We start from the raw sequence: 22,117 nt of genomic DNA, 5'->3' as shown, positions 1-22,117 counted from the left end.
GCAGGATGTAGTGTTTAAAGACAGGTGGCAGTGAGCTAGTGTATGGTCAGTGCATTTTTTTCCCTTCAGTATGGGTCACCTGTTGGTATAATACAAGCAATAAATAGTGCTGTCAAAATTCTTTGAGGTTGTCTCGCGGGAGCAGTGTCAGAAATGCTGAGTAATGATATCATGGACTTAAAGATGTGAGCAGTGAAACAAGGGATGTTAAGACCTTGCTCAGAGCCACTGTGCTGGTCAGACTGGAGTCCATGTTCTAGTCTAGTTTGAACACTGTACCATATGATTTGCAGCTCATTTAAATTTAATATTCCACTCAAAATACCATCCATATCTCTACTCAACTTCTCCAGACCTTTCTGTCTTCAGGTCAAAGGCAGAACTGAAGTAATGGACTAAACTTGATGAGGTCTTTATTGGGTTGGCCAAGAAATTCATTTGGGCTTGGCCAACAAATATGTAAGGACAATTGTAAATGTATGTGTTTAATTACAATTAAAATATTGTAAATTTATGTATCAGAGTCCATGGCTTAGAGCTGTTTATGAGTAGTTCAAGGTTGGCATGAAGAGGGCAGAGCCTGCCTACCTGGGCCCATGTGGTCAGAGCAGACATGGAGGGCACTGCCCTGTCCTGGGGCCATTCTGGGTGAAGGCTTGTGGGAGACGGGCATGTTTTCAGAGGATGGGATCTAGAGAGAAGATGTCCAGCTACCTCATTGGCAGGATGTCCATCTTGTTTTCTCAGCTCGTAGGTGAGAACAGAAAGGAACCTTGATGTTCCTGTGAACAGTTGAGAGTAGTGAATGCACGGCACGTGTACTGCTTCTCCTGGTGCTTCCTGAAGATGGATTGCACTCAAGTGGGAGTGGTATAGACAGAGACGGCACTCTTCCAGTCACGCTGTTTACTTCCCAAACTACAGGTGTGCAGCTGACCATGCCACATTGGTTCACAGCCTTTTGTGTTGCCATTATTTCTCTGCTTTATGCACTTGCCATGTGGTTTAGCAAAATATTGTTCTTACAAATGCTGCACATCAGTTAGGGGTGTTTCAGAAACAGTGACCTTGTGTATGAATGCTTATCAATATCTCAAAGAGCCAAAATGGAAGAGGGAAAATTTCAAGAGAGGGGAAACATTGCCAGGATAGTTTCATTCAGATCTGCTTTTCATCCTTTACAACTTCTTTCACTGTTACTTGTTTCTTGCCCGTCTACTGTTCAGTGAAAGACTTAGATCTGATCTGTGGCTGTGATTTGCACATTGAGGCCTCTCTGTAAAGAATTTTTTGAGATCCACCAAAAGAATACTTCAAAATTAGAATATAACATATTTTCCCCTCTCTTTCTAGGTGGATCTGGAGCCAGAAGGGAAAGTATTTGTCGTAATAACTCTAACAGGGAGTTTCACTGAAGGTAAGAATGAATTTGGGGTGGTTTCTTGTATTTGTGTACTATTGAGTTCATAATCAATAGGAATTTCTATCATAGAAATTATAAAAAGAATATTTTATAAAAGATACTTTAAAAAATCAACTGTTTAAATTAGGCTGGTTGGTATTTTATTGCCTAATGGTCTATTGGTTTTGGTTGCCAGAGCAAATATATTTGCTAATTCTGGCAATCTTGTGTTTTGTTTTTTATTCATCATCTTCTTAGTTCAAGAAGTTCTTGCCTCTTTTGGTTCATGTCTATTAAATTGTACTTAAATTTTTGGCTTTGGGCCAAACCTTCAGTTTGCCTCTTAATGTATTAAAAATTGAAGGATCATATTCTTTTCCTTATAATCTGTATCTCATCCTGTCCTTCAAGTGATTCTTTTCCTCTTCACCTGACACTACCCTCACCTCCCACTTTCCTTTATTTTTAATTGAGGTAAAGTTTATATACAATGCATTGAATAGATCAGAAGTGAAGAATTTGATTTTGACAAATGCGTACAGCCATGTAACTAGCACTCCAATCCAAGACATAACATTTCCATCCTTCTGAAAGTTCCCTGTGTCCTTTCCTAGTTAATCCCCTACTGCCAGAGATAGTAAATGCAATATTTTGTTTTGTTTTTTCACTGTAGTTTAGTTTTGTCTATTCTGGAAGTTCATATAAATGGGACTATATAACGTGTTCTCTTCTGTGTCTGATTTATTTTGCTCAACATAATTTCTGTGAGATCTATTCATATAATTGTGTATATTAGTATTCTGTTATTTTTTATTGCTGAATATTCCATTCTATAAATGTAGCACAATTTTGTTTGCTCATTCTTGTCCTAATGGACATTTTGGAGTTTTCCCTGTTTGGGGTTATTATGAAGAATGCTTCCATAAATATTCTTGTACATAAATTACACCTTGATTTCTCTTGGGTAAATGCCTAGCAGTGGAATTGCTGAATAACAGAGTAGATACATGTTTAACTTTATAAGAAACTCACATGATTTTCCAAAGTGGTTGTATTCTTATATTCCCACCAGCAACGTATGAGAGTTCTAATTACTCCATGTCCTCACCAATATTTGATGTGGTAATTCTCTTTAATTTTAGACATGCTGGTGGCTATGGAATGATAACTTGTGGTATTAATTTGCATATCAAATTCCTTGCAATTTCTGTCCCTTTTCTAGTGACTTTCCAGTGTTTCCAATTAATTGTTTTAGAATATATCTCTAAGTATTTAATTATTTTTGTTGGCAGGATGGGTCCTTTGCAATCTATTCTGCCATTACTAAAATCCTTGCAAAGGTCTGTAGAGGTGTGGCTTTATGGTTTGTCTGTTTGGTGTTGGCATTTTGCAAATTGGTAACACCTTTGAGAAATGATTTTCTCTTATCCCATTCAACCCTTCTCCTTCATGTGGGCAAATTATCTTAAGGTTAATATTTTTCAACTTGTCTCAATTGTTGCATCTTATCTTTTTGCTCTGATATTGAAATTAGCAGAAACTTGGGTTATCTGAACATGAAAAAACTGTCCAAATTATAGTTTAGGGATCTTCTGCTTGCTCACAAGTCTTTTGGTTTTGCTTGGCATTTTGAACAAACAGGATTCATGAGAAAAAATGAATCTGCTCATAACTCAGTCAAATAAAATATAATGTAATATTACGGAACATTGCTGATAGAACATTCTTACAGCACATGGAAGGTAGGTACAACCATGGTACAGACAAACCCAGCAGTGAGTATAGAGGCGTGAATGAGGAGAGGGTGAGATTCTGAATGTGCTGCAGTAAGTTGCGAGGGGCCAGAGGAGTAAGGCCATGTGTGTTAGACCAGGTCTGATGGTGCTGTTGTTGTCACATGACATCTCTTTTCAGAGTTATGCTGGCTCTCTAAGAAGAAATTTTATTACGTTTCTATCTTCCTTAATTGTACACTAGAAACATCAGAACAATGGTGCTGGAATAGTCCTCAGTATTCTCATAGTGTTAATTTATTAGTTATGGCGATAAAGGAATGTCAAGTGTTACTCGGGGTGAGTTCTTACTAGGCCATTGCAATAATAATCCTTTCAGACGTGACCCTGGGTAAAATGGTGACGCAGGCCAAGTTCATCTTTGGTAATTCCACCTCCCCTTTAAATTAGTCCTTCCTGTTCTCTGTCTTCAAATGTCTCTTACTCCAGAAAGATGCTTAGTGGTCTCTCTCCAGGAACACTTGCTAATAAGGAAGACAGGGAATTCATGGGCTAATTCACACTAAAGTGATAGTGATCGATATCTTAGCATTCTACCCCTCTTAGATGTACGTGTGTATTTTTAAATGATTTTAAAAGGGCTGTTTTACCCGTGAGAAGGAGATTTTTAATGTTCAAGTTTCAGGATCTATAGCATCACTGTGTGGGCTGTATTTTAGAATCTCAGAGCTGATCTCCCTGTCTGTGGGAGCCTTGTCAGTTAAGCTCCTAGGCTGGGGCTCAACTTGAGCTGGCACGTTGCTGCCGCCTTAGGGCACAGCTTCCTTGTCAGATGCAGAGAATGTGATGGCTGTCTCTGGGAGTGTTACGCAAGGAAGGAATGGAGCTCCCCAGCCCCCACACTCCTGCCTCAGCTGTGGTAGCACATGGACCTGGCTCCGTGAGAATGTCCCTGATTTGGCCTCTCTCCTGTCAGCCACCCTAGATCATCTCTGGCTATGAGGTGACAGGTCAGCTGGTAGAACATTTGGAGCTCTAGTTCCTACCTGGGGTCCTGGAGGGCTTTACATAAAGAAGCAGGGTGAGGTCAGGCTTGCCTGGTGTGGCTCAGGCTATGAAGCGGGTGTTGGCCTGGGATCCCAGAGGGATTGTCAAGGCTCAAGAAATGTTGGTTGATGAAGGAATGAAATAATGCCATTTGCAGCAACATGGATGGACTTAGAGATTATCACATTAAATGAAAAAAGTCAGGCAGAAGAAGACAAATATATGATATCATTTATATGTGAAATCTAAAAAATGATACAAATGAACTTATTTACAAAACAGAAACAGAATCACAGATTCAGAAAATAAATTCATAGTTACCAAAGGGGAAAGCGAAGGTGAGGGGAAGGATAAATTAGGAGGTTGGGAGTAACATATACACACTATTATATTTAAAATTGATAATAAGGACCTATAGCACAGGGAACTCTACTCAGTATTCTGTAATAACCTGTATGTGAAAAGAATCTGGAAAAAGAATAGATACATGTATAACTGAATCACTTTGCTGTGCAGCAGAAACTAACACAACATTGTAAATCAACTAGAATATAAAAAGTGAAGTTAAAAAAGAAATGTTGGTTGAGCCTCAGTGTACATCTGATCTATCTCACAGGGTTGTTTGGAAGGTCAGATGATAGAATGTGTAGGAAAGTGTAGAGTGTTGTATGAAGGCACATCTCCATGTTCCCGTTGTCATGGCAGCAAGATTCCTGTCATTCTCCCCACCCCTGCATGGCACCCATGTATACTCAGCAGGTGTATATTATTTGGACACTGTTTTTCTTTTATACTAGAAGCCTCAAGAATTTAGTGGACAGTTTCTAATGTGATGTTGGCTTATCGCCATGCCTGTTTCCCTTTCATGGCCTGCTCTAGGGGTTCTGCCATTAACTGAGATGCTATAATCCCAAGGCTCTCCTTTAAAGAGCAATTGCTTAAATGGAAGTATGGTCTGTGATATACTGGACTGGCATTAGGAGCTGCTGACTAGTCCTTATTTCATCCTGTCTCATCTTCTCATCTTTCGATAATTGTGCTGAATTTGCAGCTAAGGCAAAGAGTATTTATTAAATATAAGACATGACATGAGAAATGACATGAGCGATGCCTGCTGGGTACAGACCTGTGATCTCATCACAGATGCTGGGGATATAAAGATGAACAAGATACAGACACTGGAACGAGCTCATCTGCTGTGGGCAGATGCAGCCCATGTGTACAGTGCGGGGGCCCAGGGCCCAGCACAGGAATAAGTCCAAGTCTTGGTGCTGGCTGGCAGGAACATGTGATCATATCAGCCAGGAGATTTGAGAGGAAGCTCCACTGGGGAGGAGCATGGTGGAACAATTGATAGAAATATTGCTGGCGGAGGAGAAAGTTCAAGAAGGGCAAGATAGCGTGTTCACAGGCATAGGAGTGACAGAACAGTGAAGAGTTCCATAGACTGAACATAGTGAGAAGGGTGCTGAGTGAGAGGGAGTGTGGCCAGAAGTGTGGCAGAGACTTGGGAGGAGGGCCTCAGGCACATGGCTCAGTGGTAAAGAATCTGCCTGCCAATGCAGGAGATGTGGGTTCAAACTCTCAGTTGGGAAGATCCCCTGAAGAAGGAAATGGCAACCCACTCCAGTATTCTTGCCTGGGAAATCCCATGGATAGAGGAGCCTGGCGGGCTACAGTCCATGGGATCTAAAAGAGACACAGATGAACAACTGAGCCTGCAGGCATGCATTGGTTTGCCCAGGACAGTCTGAGCTTGTCTGCAGTACCAGTGTAAACCACTCACAGCAGCACCTTGCAGTCTCATGAGGATCCCAGGTTAGAGTATAAACTGCATGGTTACACTACTTCTAGGTTCACAGACATGATGGAGTGCCAGTGAAGGGTTTTAAGGAATGGGAAAATCTTACTTGGTAGCCATGGGTACATGGGGTCGGTGGCAGGGGGCTATTAGGATCATAAGAGGAGACGGGTATAGATACCCAGTAAGAGACACTTAAAGTTTTGTAAGAGAGAGATTACTAGAACTGGAGTTAAATTGGAATTTGTGGGGATAAATGGAGAGTGGGGGACAGCTATGAGAAATATATAGGTCTTGAAACCAGCAGAAATTGGCAATTCATGGGGTGTCAGGGATGAAGAAGGATGAGACTCTGGTGAGGCTCAGAGGATGCTGTGCAGCCATTCACCAGACTAGAAACACAGCAGTAGAAAGGGATGAATTCAGCTTTGAGCAGGTGGAGTTTGAGACACTTGTGGGAAACCCAAGAGGAGATTCTTAGAAGCAATAAGAGTCTAAGTTTGTTAAGGGATCTAGGCATGAGATGTAGCTCTGGCTGCCAGTGGGAGCCAGTCTGGAGACTGAGACCCACTGAGAAGATTTAGAAAACCAAGGTTGACGAAGAGCAGAACTCTGTGGAACACCAATAATTAAGAATCTGGCTCCCAGATGATAATTTGTCAAACTTACGCAAACTCTGTTGAAGGTTTACTTAATGATCACTCATTTTGTTAGTATATTTATTACTTAATAATATTTGAGTGCTTACTGCCTGTTAGGGACTGTTTCGCCAGATGGTAGAACATCTTCCAAATTGACTTCAAAATGTTTGCTAAAGAAGTTTGGAGAAAGGACAGAACATAAAAGACTTTTAGAAAAAAAATTATGCATAAATTGGTGTTAACAGTAGTAGCTTCACAATTTGATCATGAAGTGTGCTATGTATAGATTTATGTTTAAAGCTGATGAGATGAGCCTGCTTCAAAACCCAACGTTAAACTGAGATGGAGCAAGAAAAACTCTTCATGGAAATCTGTCACAGTCTGAAGGCATAACATTGTCAACTGGATCAAAAACCCATCACCATTGTTCATATTAAGAAAGTTATTATCACTCTTGATCAGATATAGAATTCCCCTCAGCACTGCTGCCAAGACACAGTTGAACTGACTTATTGTTTTGAAAGGACTGTCTCATGTCATTCTTTATTAGGCTCTGGCTAAACCTTTAAGTTGACTCACTGGAAAAGACTCTGATGCTGGGAGGGATTATGGGCAGGAGGAGAAGGGGACAACAGAGAATGAGATGTCTGGATGGCATCTTCGACTCGATGGACGTGAGTTTGAGTGAACTTCGGGAGTTGGTGATGGACAGGGAGGCCTGGTGTGCTGTGATTCATGGGGTTGCAAAGAGTCGGAAACGACTGAGCGACTGAACTGAACTAAAACCTTTCTGGAGCTAACCACTTGATCAGCCACCTAATCAAGCTGAAATTTTATTAAAGTGATGAAAGAAACCTGGATTTTTAATGCAACATCTAGATGCTGTCACTATGGCTCTGTTTGATGGTCACTATGCTGGACTAGTTCTTACCTGGAAGAATGGAGTGGCCAAAAAAAAAAAAGAAGGTTTGAAGTATTGATGAAAATGCGTTGAACTAAACTTGTCACTTTTATAATTGGAAGAGAAACAACAAAAGAAATTGTTAAAATAGTGATATCCCCTCAACAAATCAAAAAGATGTTGCTGCACTGTAATGCTATTAAGAAATACAGTGTAAGATTTGAAGATGATGTAGTTTATTTAAGTGAAGTTTGCCTGGATTCAGGGTATCTCATACTTAAATGATTGGCCCACAGAGTGAGAACCAGATGACGTGTGTTTCCTCATGGGAATACACCATCCCATTGGTGAAGTAGTCTTGCCAAAAAGTCAAGCCCAGATCTGGACAGGCTTCCACATCTAACCACCACTGTGAAGGAAATAGGGGAATAGGGACACATTTAAAATGACACCGAGGTACAATCAGCAAAATTCAAAATGTGGAAACATTTGATAAGACGAGACTTGCTTCCTTTGACTAAAAATTGGAAGAGAAAAAGAAAAGAGAAGGGAAAACCAAAAATCACAAAAGATTGAAAACTGAAAGAAAAAAGGAAAAAAGGAGAGAAAACCAAAATAACAAATGAGAAACATATTAACCACCTTCAACATGTGAAACATAAAAATGTATGACTGTATACATCATAATAATAAGGAATTATTAATCTTATTTAGCTGTGATTGTGGCATTTTGGTTGTTTAAAATAGAGCATCTATGAGCGATACATACTGAAATGTTTACTGATGAAATGATTTCTGAGGTACACTTCAGAATAGTCCAGAGGTGGGAGAAGGGGAGAGAGGGTACAGATAAAACCAGATTTCCCACAAGTTGCCTCTTGAAGCTAGATAACAGTTACATGTCGGTTTATAAGTTTGACTACTTTTTCATGTGTATGAATTTTGAAATTCTCCTGAATAAGAAATCAAAATTACACATTTAAAATACCTATTTCCTAAACAAAAAACAGTATGTGGGTTGCCTCTGCAACATCCAAATGATGCTTTAACTTTGAACACATGATATCTATTCTCATTTATAAATTAAAGCTGGTGTTTTTTATCTGTATACATTTTATCCTTAATTCCCAATTTTTATGTATGACCAAGAGGAAGAGTTAAAAATTTAAATGACTAGAGTACTTCAGAAATATTTTTAAAGATTCTGAATAAATACTAGGCTATGAGTCAAAAACTGCAGGTAGGAAGAAATGAGTAAGACAAATCCTTTAGTTCTGTCGTAAAGTTCTCACTCATAACGAATGACAGGTAAGTCATCTATTAACAATTACATAACACTTGCCCTTAGAAAGTTTCATTTTAAGATAGTTTTCTTAAAGAATGACGTAAAGCAAAAGAATTAATGGTAGACGAATCTTGTGGATATGTCTTTCCCCCAAAGTTCCCCAAGCAAAGTTGAGAGTATTCTGTACCAGTTTGGAGGAAAAAGTGATTTCTTAAAAGATAAACAAAATTACAGTCTGACAAAGAACCTGTCATTTGTGGGTTTGAAGCTCATCGAGAAAGCTTCATTGAAGCTTTGAATTGCCCCCTTCTTTCAGACTCTTATTCTGTTACTTGGAGCTAATACTCATTTCCCCTGGGGAGAGGATGGAAAGTGCCGGACTTTTGGTATCTGCCAAAAGTATTCGTTCTTCTAAGTGAGTGCACTGTAAGATCAAGTACGATTCTGATCTTTTTGAACCATTTTTGCTCAGATTTCCTGTGTCAAACCACTGGTTTACATGTAATTATGTTCTCTGCTAAATCATCATGGCCTCATGCACCAAGGCAGATGAAACGTGTCACCTGCTTGAAGGCTGCAACTCACAGTTTCTCACACTCTGTGTTATTTTTAAAGGGGGAATAAGTCATCTCTGATAACAGTTTTCAGTATTCCTTTCTCATGTTTCAAGCCTGGTGACCTATTGTTGATATATCTTTTTAAAGTTAGCTTTTTAAAAAATATATATATATTCTTTCTGTACACTCAACCTGAGGGATGAGTGGATACTTTGGTTCTCCTGGTTGTCCAAGCAGTTCTGTGGCTCCCATTGGAAATGAGTGCCAGGTTGGAGACAGGGCTGGAGGGTAACAAAGAGGCACTGAGGCAATGGGGAGAGAAGGAAAACTAGAAAAGGAAATGATCTTTTTAAAGAATTGAAACTAAACTGCCCATATCATGGTTGACCTGATCCTCTTTCCCATGAGAGCAGGCTCATTTATTGAGCTCCTTCTGAGGACCAGATGCTGTGCTCAGCCTGAAAATTGAGCAAGGAGCAATAGCAGCTCTTGCTTCATTTTCTTCCACTAGCAAGATAGCCTCTTACCCTCCTAATAGTTGCCCTCTATATGTTCATGCCATTATGTATGTTATTTCATTTGCTCCTTACAACAAACTTCTGAGGCTGATGTAATCCTCAGTATGCAAGTGGTGAATCCAGCTCCGGGATGCTGAGTTGCTATGGTCTCCTGAATAATGAGTGCTGGAGCCCAGACACAAGCTCAGACTGGGATGCTGAGGTCCCAGATCTTTCTAGGCCATCAATTATCTGGGAGGTGTTTCCATGTTTTCTCTTTATTCTACCTTGGATAAAAACTGTCCTTTAGGTGATATAATCCCAACCTCCGCAGAGTTTTGTTTTCTTTTGGGGTAATGTTCTTTAGTTAGACTTTCTTTGGAGTCCCCCTTCTTACACCTAAGGTTGACAGTAACCTGGGAAAGGTACCACTTCCTTAAATACCAGGTATAGATCAGAGAACTCTGGGAAGACAGCTTGAGATTTGCTGAGTTTTACCATCATCATCAGTTCAGTTCGGTTCAGTTCAGTCGCTCAGTCGTGTCCGACTCTTTGCGACCCCATGAATCACAGCACGCCAGGCCTCCCTGTCCATCACCAACTCCCGGAGTTCACTCAAACTCATGTCCACAGAGTCGGTGATGCCATCCAGCCATCTCATTCTCTGTCGTCCCTTTCTCCTCCTGCCCCCAATCCCTCCCAGCATCAGAGTCTTTTCCAGTGAGTCAACTCGTCACACGAGGTGGCCAAAGTATTGGAGTTTCAGCTTTAGCATCAGTCCTTCCAGTGAACACCCAGGATTGATCTCCTTTAGAATGGACTTGTTGGATCTCCTTGCAGTCCAAGGGACTCTCAAGAGTCTTCTCCATCATCATTAGGTTCTCTTAATGAAAGCATTAAACTAGAACTTGGAAAAATTATAAGTCAAATGAGTTCAGTTAGCTTATGATAGCTATATTTGCCTAGTTATGTCTCAACCATTGTTGGCTTCATCCTGACTACTTCTCTTACTTTCATTGACTATTGATGATAAACTTTTAAATGGTTCCCAAAGTGTGGTCCTGCAGATCTCTGGGAGTTTCAGAATATTCAACCCTGATTATTCATTGGAAGGATTGATGCTGAGTCTAAAGCTCCAATACTTTGGCCACCTGATGTGAAGAGTCGAATCATTGGAAAAGATGCTGTTGCTCAGAAAGATTGAAGTCAAAGGAGAAGAGGGTGGCAGTGGATGAGATGGTTCGATAGCATCACTGACCCAATGGACTTGAGTTTGAGCAAACTCTGGGGATAGTGAAGGACAGGGAAGCCTGGTGTGCTGTAGTCCATGGGGTTGCAAAGTCGGACATAACTTAGGGACAAACAACAACAATGCATAAGGCACTCTGCTACATACTACAATACTATTGTCTCAAGAAAGAACACTTGAATAATTGATCTACTTTTTTCACCCCACGGGACACCATTTTTACTTGAAAGAATGACAAACTGTAGTTATGGAGACATAGGATTTTGTCAGGTATTTTCTTAAAAATGAATGAAATGAGCTTGTTATTTCCAAGCAAAAAAGCCGAATATGATGCTAGTGATAAAATTGGGTCCTGCAAGGCATGGGTAGAATTTTGGAAATTTTGTACTCACCATATGAGCTTGTCAGCTTGCAATACTTAAAAGACTTTTCTTATGAATTTGTTGTTTATTAACAATTGTGAGGGTTCTTTTAATATTGTAAAATAGGTCAACATTTGGAAGAATATCTGCATAACTCAGTAAACCCGCATTTTCAAAATGACTGATACAAAATGTTACAAAACCATGCATGAGTCAAGGATCCATTGAAAGCTTAAGACAGACTGATTTAGTGTAACAGTATAACAACTCATTGATTATAGAGATTCTGCATTGCAACTAACTCTTAAACTACCACTTGTCAAGTTTTGGTATAGAATCAAAGAAGCACCTGAAAAAGCTATTAAAACACTCTCTTTTCCACTACTCTCTATACGAGGCTAGATTTTGTTCATATACTTCATCTAAAACAGCATTGTAGAAGATGGAATACAGAAGCAGATCTAAGAATCCTACTGGCCTCTGAATCATACTTTAAAGGGATTTGCAAAATTGTAAAACAATGCCACTCTTCTCACTTATTTTTTTTTGAAAATAGAGTTATCTTTCATAAAAATGTTATTTATGTTAACATGCATTGGACTTGTTATTGTTTTAAATGAATAAATTTTTTTAAAGTTTTAATTTCTAACGTGATAGATAACAGTAGAGAGAACCCACATAAACCAAAACTGAGCCCTTGACTTTTAAGACTAGAAAAGGGTCCTGAGGCCAAATTATCTCTAGAATTTCTAGGTTATCTCCCCCTTAATCTTCCTTTCAGAAGTCCAGCACTTTTAGTGATAATTTAAAGAAGAAGGAAGTGACAAGCTTTTGTGTATGCTCTATTGGGACTGATGTTAGGTGTCAATTAGGTGATATATGCAACAGAAAAATTCAGTCATTTTTTGAAGCTGTTATCCTTTTTCTCTAATTATTTTTACTGTGTGGTGTACTTCTGCAGCCAGTTTTTGTTATAAGCCCTTTCTCATAAAAATAGGGAGGTCAGGAAATGACACCCAAACTACCCAGAAACCTGTGGTGGTTTCTAACTTTAGAGATGCTGCTATTGGTAGCTTGGTGCTAAACCTTTGCTTGATTTGTGCAGAACAAGGCAGTCGCAGTACGTCTGAGCAAGTGGTCAGAGCTGTTAGCACTAAAAGCTGAACCGCAAAAATAGCTCAAAAGCCTATGGATGGAAGCATCTGCAGATTCACCTTATGTGACACTCACCCACCAGCATGTTCATCTGAAATCAAGATTCATGCAAAACACAGAGTCTGACTAGTATCTTCATTTTCTCAAGCTTCATATATATATATTTTTTAGTTGGAATTACACTCATGCAGAATTCTCTCAGTGGAGCTGAGATCTGGGGAAAACAGAAATGATTTAATTTTTTGATAGAAAAATCAATTGCTACAGAGTCTCGTTTCATTGTGCTTCAATCTCATTTCCAGCAACCCCCATGCTCTCTGCCCTTATGGTTTCAAGTGAACAAAGCAGCAGAGGTTCTGTGTGCCAGGCCAGTTATACTGACATCCCTTTTAGTAGGTTTTTTCCCCCAGTAACGCCTGTGTCAGTGGGCAGGTGAAGAGGCAGGAAAACCTGTTTCTTCTCCCCTGAAACGTGTCATCAGCATTAGGATTTCATCCTGGTGTTTGAAATTTCTGTTCAGCACTTGATGACTTCCTGTGTGAGGTTGAGTGTGGGCGAAGGGAGCCTTAGTGGTCTAGGGTTGAAGACGCATCCTTTGTGCATGTCAGAGATTGCCTTTGATTTTCCTAAGTGGCGATTTAGTTCTAACATTGTTTTGGAGAAGGTCGGTTGCTATCTCTGTGAATTTACTTGGGTTACAGAATATACTGGATTGGGCAGTACTTCCAAATTATCACCACTTGGGTCCAGTGGATCAAGAGAACTCTCTCTGGACACACAGTGTGTTTATGTATAACATGTGATATATGTATGCATGCATGTATGTAGGAAGGTATTTACTAATGGCATTGAGTTTATTCCTATAGAACTCAAAATTTGGTGTGTGGGCAGAGACACAAACAACTAAACAAATTGACATAATATGCCATAATATTCCAGAATGCTCTGGAAAAAATAGGGCAGAGTGAGGGGACTGTGTGTGTGCTGTTCTGTTCAAATTAGGTTGTTGTTGGAGCTGCCGACCTGAAGGGAAGGAGGGACCATGAGGTTGTGTTACAGGAAGAGGGGACAGGAAATACAAAACCCTAAGGTGGGTGTGTGGTGGGTGAGTGAGTGTTAGCAGAAGAGAGGATTGTTACTGAGCACTGAAGTTCAGGGGAGGTGATAGCATCCTTGTTGACAAAGTCTGCACCCTCTTAATGTCACTTCCCTTATCAAGTTCTGTGCATTCCATCAGGGATTTTTGTTGTTCTAAGCTACATTAGGATCAGTTGCATAGTTTAATACGCATTCAAATGTACTATCTGGCAATATATAACAATTCCATACACTGCTAAATATAATTAGATATAATTCAATTCCAGCTATAGGATATTAGGAAATTGCTCTCATTGTACATCTGACCTTTCTAAAACACAGAAAATTTAGGTTCAGCTAGAATCTTCTGTCCATGAATGTGGTGGAAACTCACTTTTGTTGAGTTTTAATAAATACTAGTGACATCTGGAGAAGTAAGTAGATTAAAGGTCAGTCTGGGCACATAGGAGACTTCATATATAACTTTTTGAAGGTTAATTCTTATTGCATTTTGTGTAAACAAGGACACTTCCATTATCTGAGTCCTTCGATTGAGAATTACCAAGTCCTGAAAACAGGGCTTCAGAAAGTGTGAAATTGCAAGAGAGGAGGATCTATTCTAGAACAATGAAATCACTTGAGAATTCTGAAAAATGCAGATTTATTTTCAGGACCCAGACTGAATAAGAATCTCCAGGGAAGAGGCCAGGAAAACAGATTCCTAATAAGCACTTAGACTTGTTCTAATGGTTGGCCAAGTTTGAATGCCCCTGTTGTACTTTAAATCATATCTAATTTGATTAATGGAAAATTTTGGTGATTGGAAAGTTTGCAGGTTGGGGAAAAAAAAAAAAAAAACCAGGGGAAAAAACTGCATAGCAGAGTGTATTACTTTGCTGTAGTCTTTTAATAGTTGACAAAACCCCAAATGCATTTTTTTTTTAAAGAATCTATGCTGTGACATAAACAGGTCGGGTTACAGTTTTTGCACCTTTGGGTGAAGAAAATGAGGCTCAGAGGCTAAGGGCCTTGCTTAGTATATATGTATATATGCCTAAATTTGGTGCTAATGCTGAGACTCAAATCAGGATTGAACATGTAAAATCAGGATGGGAATCTTGGCTTTGAGACAACTTCTAGGCGTTTCCCCTTCTCTTTGAGTAGCTGGGATCAGAAAAAGGTGATTTAAAGTGATTCCAGTTACAATAGAAGCCAACATTTAAAAGACAGTATATATGTTTTAAAAGATTTGATTGGTGTTCTGTCTTTAAAAAGTCCAAGAATTATGAAAGTGTCTTTCATCTTTTATTTATCAGTATTTGTATTATGGTGGCACCTGTATGCTAATTCTTAGAACCAAGAACAGATTAAATAACTCAGTGTGTACGTTTCTGATTCAAAGGTTTGATATCTTCCACTTTACACTGACTTTCTCAGCACTATCATGAGGAGGGTTAATTTTGCAAAAATATTTGAAGGTATCATCAAGTTTTCTGAAGGCTGGGCATAGCTCCATTGGTGTTGATCTCTTATTCTTTGGTGGTGGACCTGACATACAGACTTACTTTGTCAGGGGCCTAGCTGTGATTGGGCTTCCCTGGTGGCTCAGACAGTAGAAGAATCCGCCTGCAATGCAGGAGACCTGGATTCGACCCCTAGGTCAGGAAGATCCCTTGGAGTAGGGCATGGCAACTGACTCCAGTATTCTTGTCTGGAGAATCCTATGAATAGAGAAGCCTGGTGGGCTACAGTCTATGGGGTCACAAAGAGTTGGACATGACTGAGCAACTAAGCACAGCACAGTAGCTGTGATTGGACCAGGTTATCAACCAATTCCAAGACATGCATCAACTACAAGATCTCACATTGACCCCGCACCTGATTTTTATTGTGTAACTTGTATTATGGAATATAGCTTATACTCAGAAAATGAAAACAGCAGCTGTTCACATGGTGAGCAAGAATTAGGATAGTTTTAAGCAAGTAAGAATGTCAGAGAAGGGGCTAGTTTAAAAGTGTTCCCTTGATGATTAAGCTTTGAGCATTTAGTTTACCTATATTAATCTCCCTATTACAAGGATTTTGATAAAACTCAGTTGATGAGTTTGGGTGTCTTGGTGGAATGAAATGAATAACTTATTTCTTAGAAAAGGTGTAATAACTCTGAAATAAGTCTGGATGGCATCACTGACTCAATGGACGTGAGTTTGAGCAAGCTTCAGGAGATGGTGAAGAACAGAGAAGCCTGGCATGCTGCAGTCCATGGAGTGGCAAAGAGTCGTACGTGACTGAGCAACTGAACAACATTAAAGTCTGTAGTGTTCAGAAATCACTGTGTAAAAGTGACTGCATGTCGGTATCACTGTCTCACCTAATGGTTGCTTAGAGTCTACCCAAAGGAGAGCCTAAAAATACCTGGAGGGGTCCTTCCAACAGTGAACTTTAGGGAGGTTCATTCACAAAGACAGAACTTAACTGTCAGAGGGAACCATTAATTTTGTTAAACATATTAACAAGTGATGATTCAGTAGGACTGATGCCTCTGCTGGCCCTTCAGGATACCGTAGGGACGCTCAACCAAGACGCAGAAGGAATAGTAGATGAGTCCTGCTCAAGGGTGCCTGTTACCAGTCAGTGAGTGTCTTGTTCTGTGCCTCTGTCTCAGGGGTTGCACGTTCTTAGTGGATATTCTAATCACTACGTTCTTGATAGTGCCTCTGTGAATGCTCCAGGGTCACTCTAAGTCCAGCCTTACAGATGTTCTGTTTCACAGGTAGGATATTCACCCTGTGCTAACTGTGTCTGTTCAGTCCTCTCTCTCTCTGCCTCTAACCAGAAACTATGAACTTCTGATGGGCTGAGACTGGCCTGCAGGCGGGTTTGGTTTGGTATGTGGCACAGTGCAATGCTTTTGAAGTGTTTTAACTTGAACTCTTCAGACCCAGCAGGGTTCTCCAGGGCACCCCTGTCTCCAGCACTCCCAGTTGTCTTTACTTCCTCTGACTTCACACCTTCATGTCTCCACCTCTCAGCTTGCAATCCCAGATGAGTGTTTGTTCAGCGTTTCTTCTTGGCAGTGTGTAGTAGCCGTGGGGCACTCTTAATTGTTTTTGTAAGGAGAAGGATCACTTTGCTGGAGTCAACTGAAAGCACTTTCCCTTCGCTGAAGAATATAAAGGTTCCTCTCTTGCATTGTTCAGCATCCCAGCCAACCCCAGAAGCACTCCCACTTCTGGTTTGAGGTCAGACAGAGTCTCATGGTCTGGGGAGTTTTAGGGGGAAGGGTAGGGAGAGAACTCTTTCTCTTTTATTTATTTTTTTTAAATCAAGAAAATAAGTCAGGCTTTTAGATAAAAGGTCTCCAGGTTCCCGAATACCCCCCAAAGTTCATTTCTGGTGTTAGTGTTAACCCTGTCATTAACAGAACCACACAGACACAGTCCCCTGGGAACTGCTGTCGGGGGAGGGGGTCTCATACTGTGCTCAAGATGTGGGGTTGGTGGTAGAAGGACATCAACTTTAGATAAGATCGACCCGGCTCTGCTTCCTGTGCTTCCCAGCCATGTGTGACCTTGAGCAAAGGGTGCCTTATGTGAAAAGCACAAGACTGGTGGTGTCTACCCCCAGGACTGCTATGAAGGTTACATGAGATGATACATGCTTGCACATACCCACAAAGTATTATGGGGCCAAGTATTATATGGCCTGATGCCTGTTTTGTACCCACCCATTTGGGAAGGAAATCCATACCTAATATATTTCCATGTACTTTGTGGTGAATCATCTAAAAGACACTGGGAAAGATATAATGACATAAGTCTCCTTTCTCGACCATTGTTTCAAATCCTAGACAGCACTTGAACCTGTCATGTGTTTCGTGTTCTGGAAGGGCACATGGTACATTCCGGTCTGTGTGTCTAAGTGCTTTTGATGGGAGCTGCTGTCAGGGAAGCCCTGGTTGGAAAAGAAGGTATGGGAAGGATTCTTTCCTTGTAAAGGGCCATTGCTTCGTCAGTTTCCTGCTTGCTGGGCCTCAGGGATCATAGGTTGCCCCTCTTCCTAAATTTACCCACCAGACCAAATTCTACATCTTTTCCCAAGTCATCCCTTCAGGGTTTAGCCAATGCCTGGAGGGATGCTATTGTATGGTATCTCCTTGTGAGGGCTAAAGGTGTGTGCGTGAGTGTGTAACTGCCATGATCGCTCCATAGGAATGCTGACAGGACACCAGGACAAGCATTAGAGTCTACACCCTTGTCTAGCATAGCCCAGGGAGCAGTGGGTCCAGGGAACTGTCCTTTGGGATCATATCGTAAACCACCTCCCACAGTTGGCTGGTTCCTTTGGTGCAGAAATACAGATGCAATGAGTACCTTCTTCCCATAGCTGTTTTAAGAAGAATGAGTTAATAAGATATTTCTAGGTCCCAGAATGAAGGTATGTTTTAAAAGCAGATTATATGTGCTACTTGAGAATGAGATGGTTGGATGGCATCACTGACTCAATGGACATGAGTTTGGGTAGACTCCGGGACTTGGTGATGGACAGGGAGGCCTGGCATGCTGCAGTTCATGGGGTCGCAAAGAGTCAGACATGACTGAGGGACTGAACTGAACTGAACTGAAATGTGCTACTTGCTGTTAATTTCTTATCCCTAGAGGACTTAAGCTGAAGTGCCAGCTTGGACATTGTAAGTTGTCGGGCAGCATTGGCCCTGGCTCCCTATCTTTTGCCCTGCACCAGGATTTTGTTAGGTTCAGTCATCAGCCTGATGACCAAAGTGCTGTCCATCAACTCGGAACAGCACTGTTTTCTTTTGTTGTTTATTCGCACCTTACAGTTGGTTCACTGCATGTGGATGTTTTTGTAGCCTTTAGTCTTTTCACAAATATTTGCCTTAGTTTATTAAATTAGTTTCTCATTTATCAGTCAAAGTGTATGTTGATTTTCATGGTTTTAATTTTACAGACTTGGTTGTCTTTGTATTACCAGATGGTGTCTCTTGTTTGAGTCCATAAGCAGGGTTTGTTTGCAGGCTGGCTTGCTCTGTTTAGGGCTTAACCACCACCCGGTTCCTTCTTAAGGATGGTGTTCTATTCAAGTGAAAATCCATCTCTAAATCCAGTACTTAATTATTAATTAAAATATCTCTTGCACATCTTGAAGGCAAAATTATAACTTCGTTGCACATGAAGGAGGAGTGCATGCTGAAAATCTGTGAACTTCTGTGTGAATTTGGGTTAGGTTAGCCTCTCTGCTGCGTGGTACATATAGGGAGGGCAATACGAATCCAAAGGGCTGAGGGTAGGAAATCTTGACAGGTGTCATCAAGCAGTGTTAAGGACTCTCTTCCTCTAGGGGTCTTGGGGAAGTGCTGCTGCCTGCAAGGGTGAACAGAGTCTAGATCTGGGTGCTTGCTTCCTGCTTCTAGCACTGTTTCCAACTCATAGACTGTGACGTGGGAACTATCATGGCTAAGGTCCTCCTTCTGCAGTCCTCAACATATTCTTAGATGCTCCCCCATCCCTTCTCTCAGGTGGAGCCTATGGACTCCCTCAATTGAGGAGATGGGGATCTGAGGGTCCATAAAGAGGAAGGCAGCTAGAGATCCCTGGCTAGAACACCAGAGTGGAGACAGCTGCCAAGAAAAGGAACTCCACAGATATGCAAAGTGACCCCTTTAGTATTTGAGTTCTAATCAGGATAAGGAAATACCTGAGGCAGGGGAAAGAGTCCCCCAAGAGAATTAGAGGCTCCAAAATCACTGTGGATGCTGATTGCAGCCATGAAATTAAAAGACGCTTGCTCCTTGGAAGGAAAGTTATGACCCACCTAGATAGTATATTAAAAAGCAGAGACATTACTTTGCCAACAAAGGTCCGTCTAGTCAAGGTAATGGTTTTTCCCGTGGTCATGTATGGATGTGAGAGTTGGACTGCGAAGAAGGCTGATCGCCGAAGAATTGATGCTTTTGAACTGTGGTGCTGGAGAAGACTCTTGAGAGTCCCTTATATTGCAAGGAGATCCAACCAGTCCATTCTAAAGGAGATCAATCCTGGATGTTCATTGGAGGGACTGATGCTGAAGCTGAAACTGCAATACTTTGGCCACCTCATGCGACGGGTTGACTCACTGGAAAAGACTCTGATGCTGGGAAAGGTTGGGGGCGGGAGGAGAAGGGGATGACGGAGAATGAGATGGCTGGATGGCATCACCGACTCTGTGGACATGAGTTTGAGTGTACTCCAGGAGTTGGTGATGGACAGGGAGGCCTGGCGTGCTGTGATTCATGGGGTCGCGGAGAGTCGGACACGACTGAGCGACTGAACTGAACTGAACTGCCTGGTGCAGACAAAGGGCCAGGAATACTGCCTGTTCCTACCAACTGAATGGCAAAATATCAAGATTCATGGAGCACCAAGTTGAGTATACAGAAAGGTCTTGCCTCCCTGGTGAGGAATAGTTAGCACTAGGCTGAGCACTGTTCTGGCCTACTTAAAAAAAAAAAAAAAATCTAAAAATCAAAATGTGATAGGATCCATTTCCAAATGACTTCACTGTGTCCCTGAGCAAAACTCAAGATTCTGGAATACAAAACTATCCAGTACTCAACAGGTAAAGCTGATAATGTTTGGCATTCTATCAAAAACTACCAGACCTGCAAAGAATCAAGAAAATGTGACCTATAATGGAAAATCAATTAATCAATTGAAACTGATCTAGAACTAATACAGATGTTAGGATTAGCATTAAAACAGTTATGATGACTATTCCCTATGTTCAAAAAAGTTAAATGCAGAGAAGGAAGATTTTAAAAAACCCACAAATTGGATCCTCCAACATGATGTACCTAAGTCAAGTCTTTTATTACTTAATCCCAATGCTACTTCCGTCAAATTCACATGACCCAAACCTGGCCCCTACTGATTTATCTGATCGCTAAGCCCATCCTGGTCCATTCAGTGTTCTCTTGAGCCCAGATTAGGGATCACCAATCAGTGTTGACTCAGTGATGCCAGGAGTCAGTTGTACCTTTCCCTTCTTTCATGCCTGCTCTGCTAGTGCCAGACGCAAGCAGTTTTTCTACAGCACTGCTCCTGGGACAAGGAATGCATCTGAATTCTCGGTGTATAACCAGGTGCTCAGCAAAAATTCGTGTGTTTCTTGTTTTTTCAGCAACTCCAAAACCGTTATACTTGCAAGCCTTTTTTTCCCTCTCACACAAATTCTGGTTCTAATACTCTGCTAAAATATATCCTGCAATAACTTCTATCTTTATGTGCCCACTGTCCCTCAGTATGGCCATTTCCTTTCTTCCTTTCTACCAGTTGCCAAGGAAACCTCTTCTCACAGAGGCTACACCCTTTTCCTGGGCAGATTCATCGTCTCTGGCCTCTCAGTGTATCCTTGCTTGCTCACTTATCTGGTCTGACGACACTTTGTACAATCTCTTAGTTGCTTTTGGTTGCTTCTCCTTTGGTTATGTTGATAGAAAAAAATTCTTCACCTGATCCTCAGCTGCCATCCTATTTCTTTTCCACTTTGATAGCCAACTATCTTGGCATCACTGATTCAATGGACATGAACTTGGGTGAACTTCAGGAGATGGTGAGGGACAGGGAGGCCTGGTGTGCTGCAGTCTATGGGGTCACAAAGAGTTGGACTTGACTTTGCGACTGAACAGCAACAACAGATCTTGACAAATATTCTGCTCCTGACCACCTACTTTCACCTCAGTCTCTGAGTCTCTCTTGTTCAGCCACCTCCTGATTACAAAACATAGCAGCTTTTCTGAGAAGTCTTCTGCTCTGACCTTGCTGCTGTATTTGTTTCTGCTTCCTGTTCTTTTGGGAGCCTCCAATCACCACTGCAGATATCTGTCCTCTGTTCTGAGTGGTGATCATCTGCACCTCCAGTTCCTTCTCCCATTCGCTTCCATGATGACTTAACCTTCATCTTCTTCAAGACCCCATTTACTTCCCTGGTGCCTCAAACAGTAAGAGATCCAGCTGCAGTGCAGGAGACCTGGTGGTCCCTGGGTCAGAAAGATCCCTTAGAGAAGGGAACGGCTACCCACTCCAGTGTTCTTACTTGGAGAGTCCCACGGACAGAGGAGCCTGGTGGGCTACAGTCCATGGGATCACAGAGTCAGGCACGACTAAGCAGCTTACACACTTCATTCGAAGGAGGTGGCCTTGCTTCCTAAGCGACTAAGAATATTGCCGCAGGGGTGACCTCCCTCCCTCAGCTACATCCTGCTCCTGACTGTATCTGCATTCCCATCGCCTTTGTTCCTTAGCCTCTGTCCCAGGGGACAGCTGTCCTTGCTTCTGCCAAAGACCTGAGCTTCCTCATTCACTTTGCTTCCCTACCTCTAGTTCTTCACTTCCCTCTCTCTTGGATTCTTTCC

At 41.3% G+C, this 22,117-nt stretch overlaps 1 protein-coding gene across 1 annotated transcript in view; it reads left to right on the top strand.

Moving 5' to 3' along the window:
- Positions 1-22,117, top strand: part of PRKCH (protein kinase C eta) — a 233,848-nt gene that overhangs the window by 71,962 nt on the left and 139,769 nt on the right. Inside the window, exon 2 of the mRNA XM_055436882.2 lies at positions 1,354-1,417. Coding sequence (XP_055292857.1) covers positions 1,354-1,417 — 64 coding nt within the window. The remainder of the gene's footprint in view (positions 1-1,353; positions 1,418-22,117) is intronic.

Source organism: Moschus berezovskii, chromosome 9, assembly GCF_049115385.1.
Source record: "Moschus berezovskii isolate FMDL1 chromosome 9, NW_MosBer_1.0, whole genome shotgun sequence".
Classification (NCBI taxonomy): Eukaryota; Metazoa; Chordata; class Mammalia; order Artiodactyla; family Moschidae; genus Moschus; species Moschus berezovskii.
The sequence above is the reverse complement of the archived record's forward strand: the minus strand, read 5'-3'. Positions and strand labels throughout refer to the sequence as shown.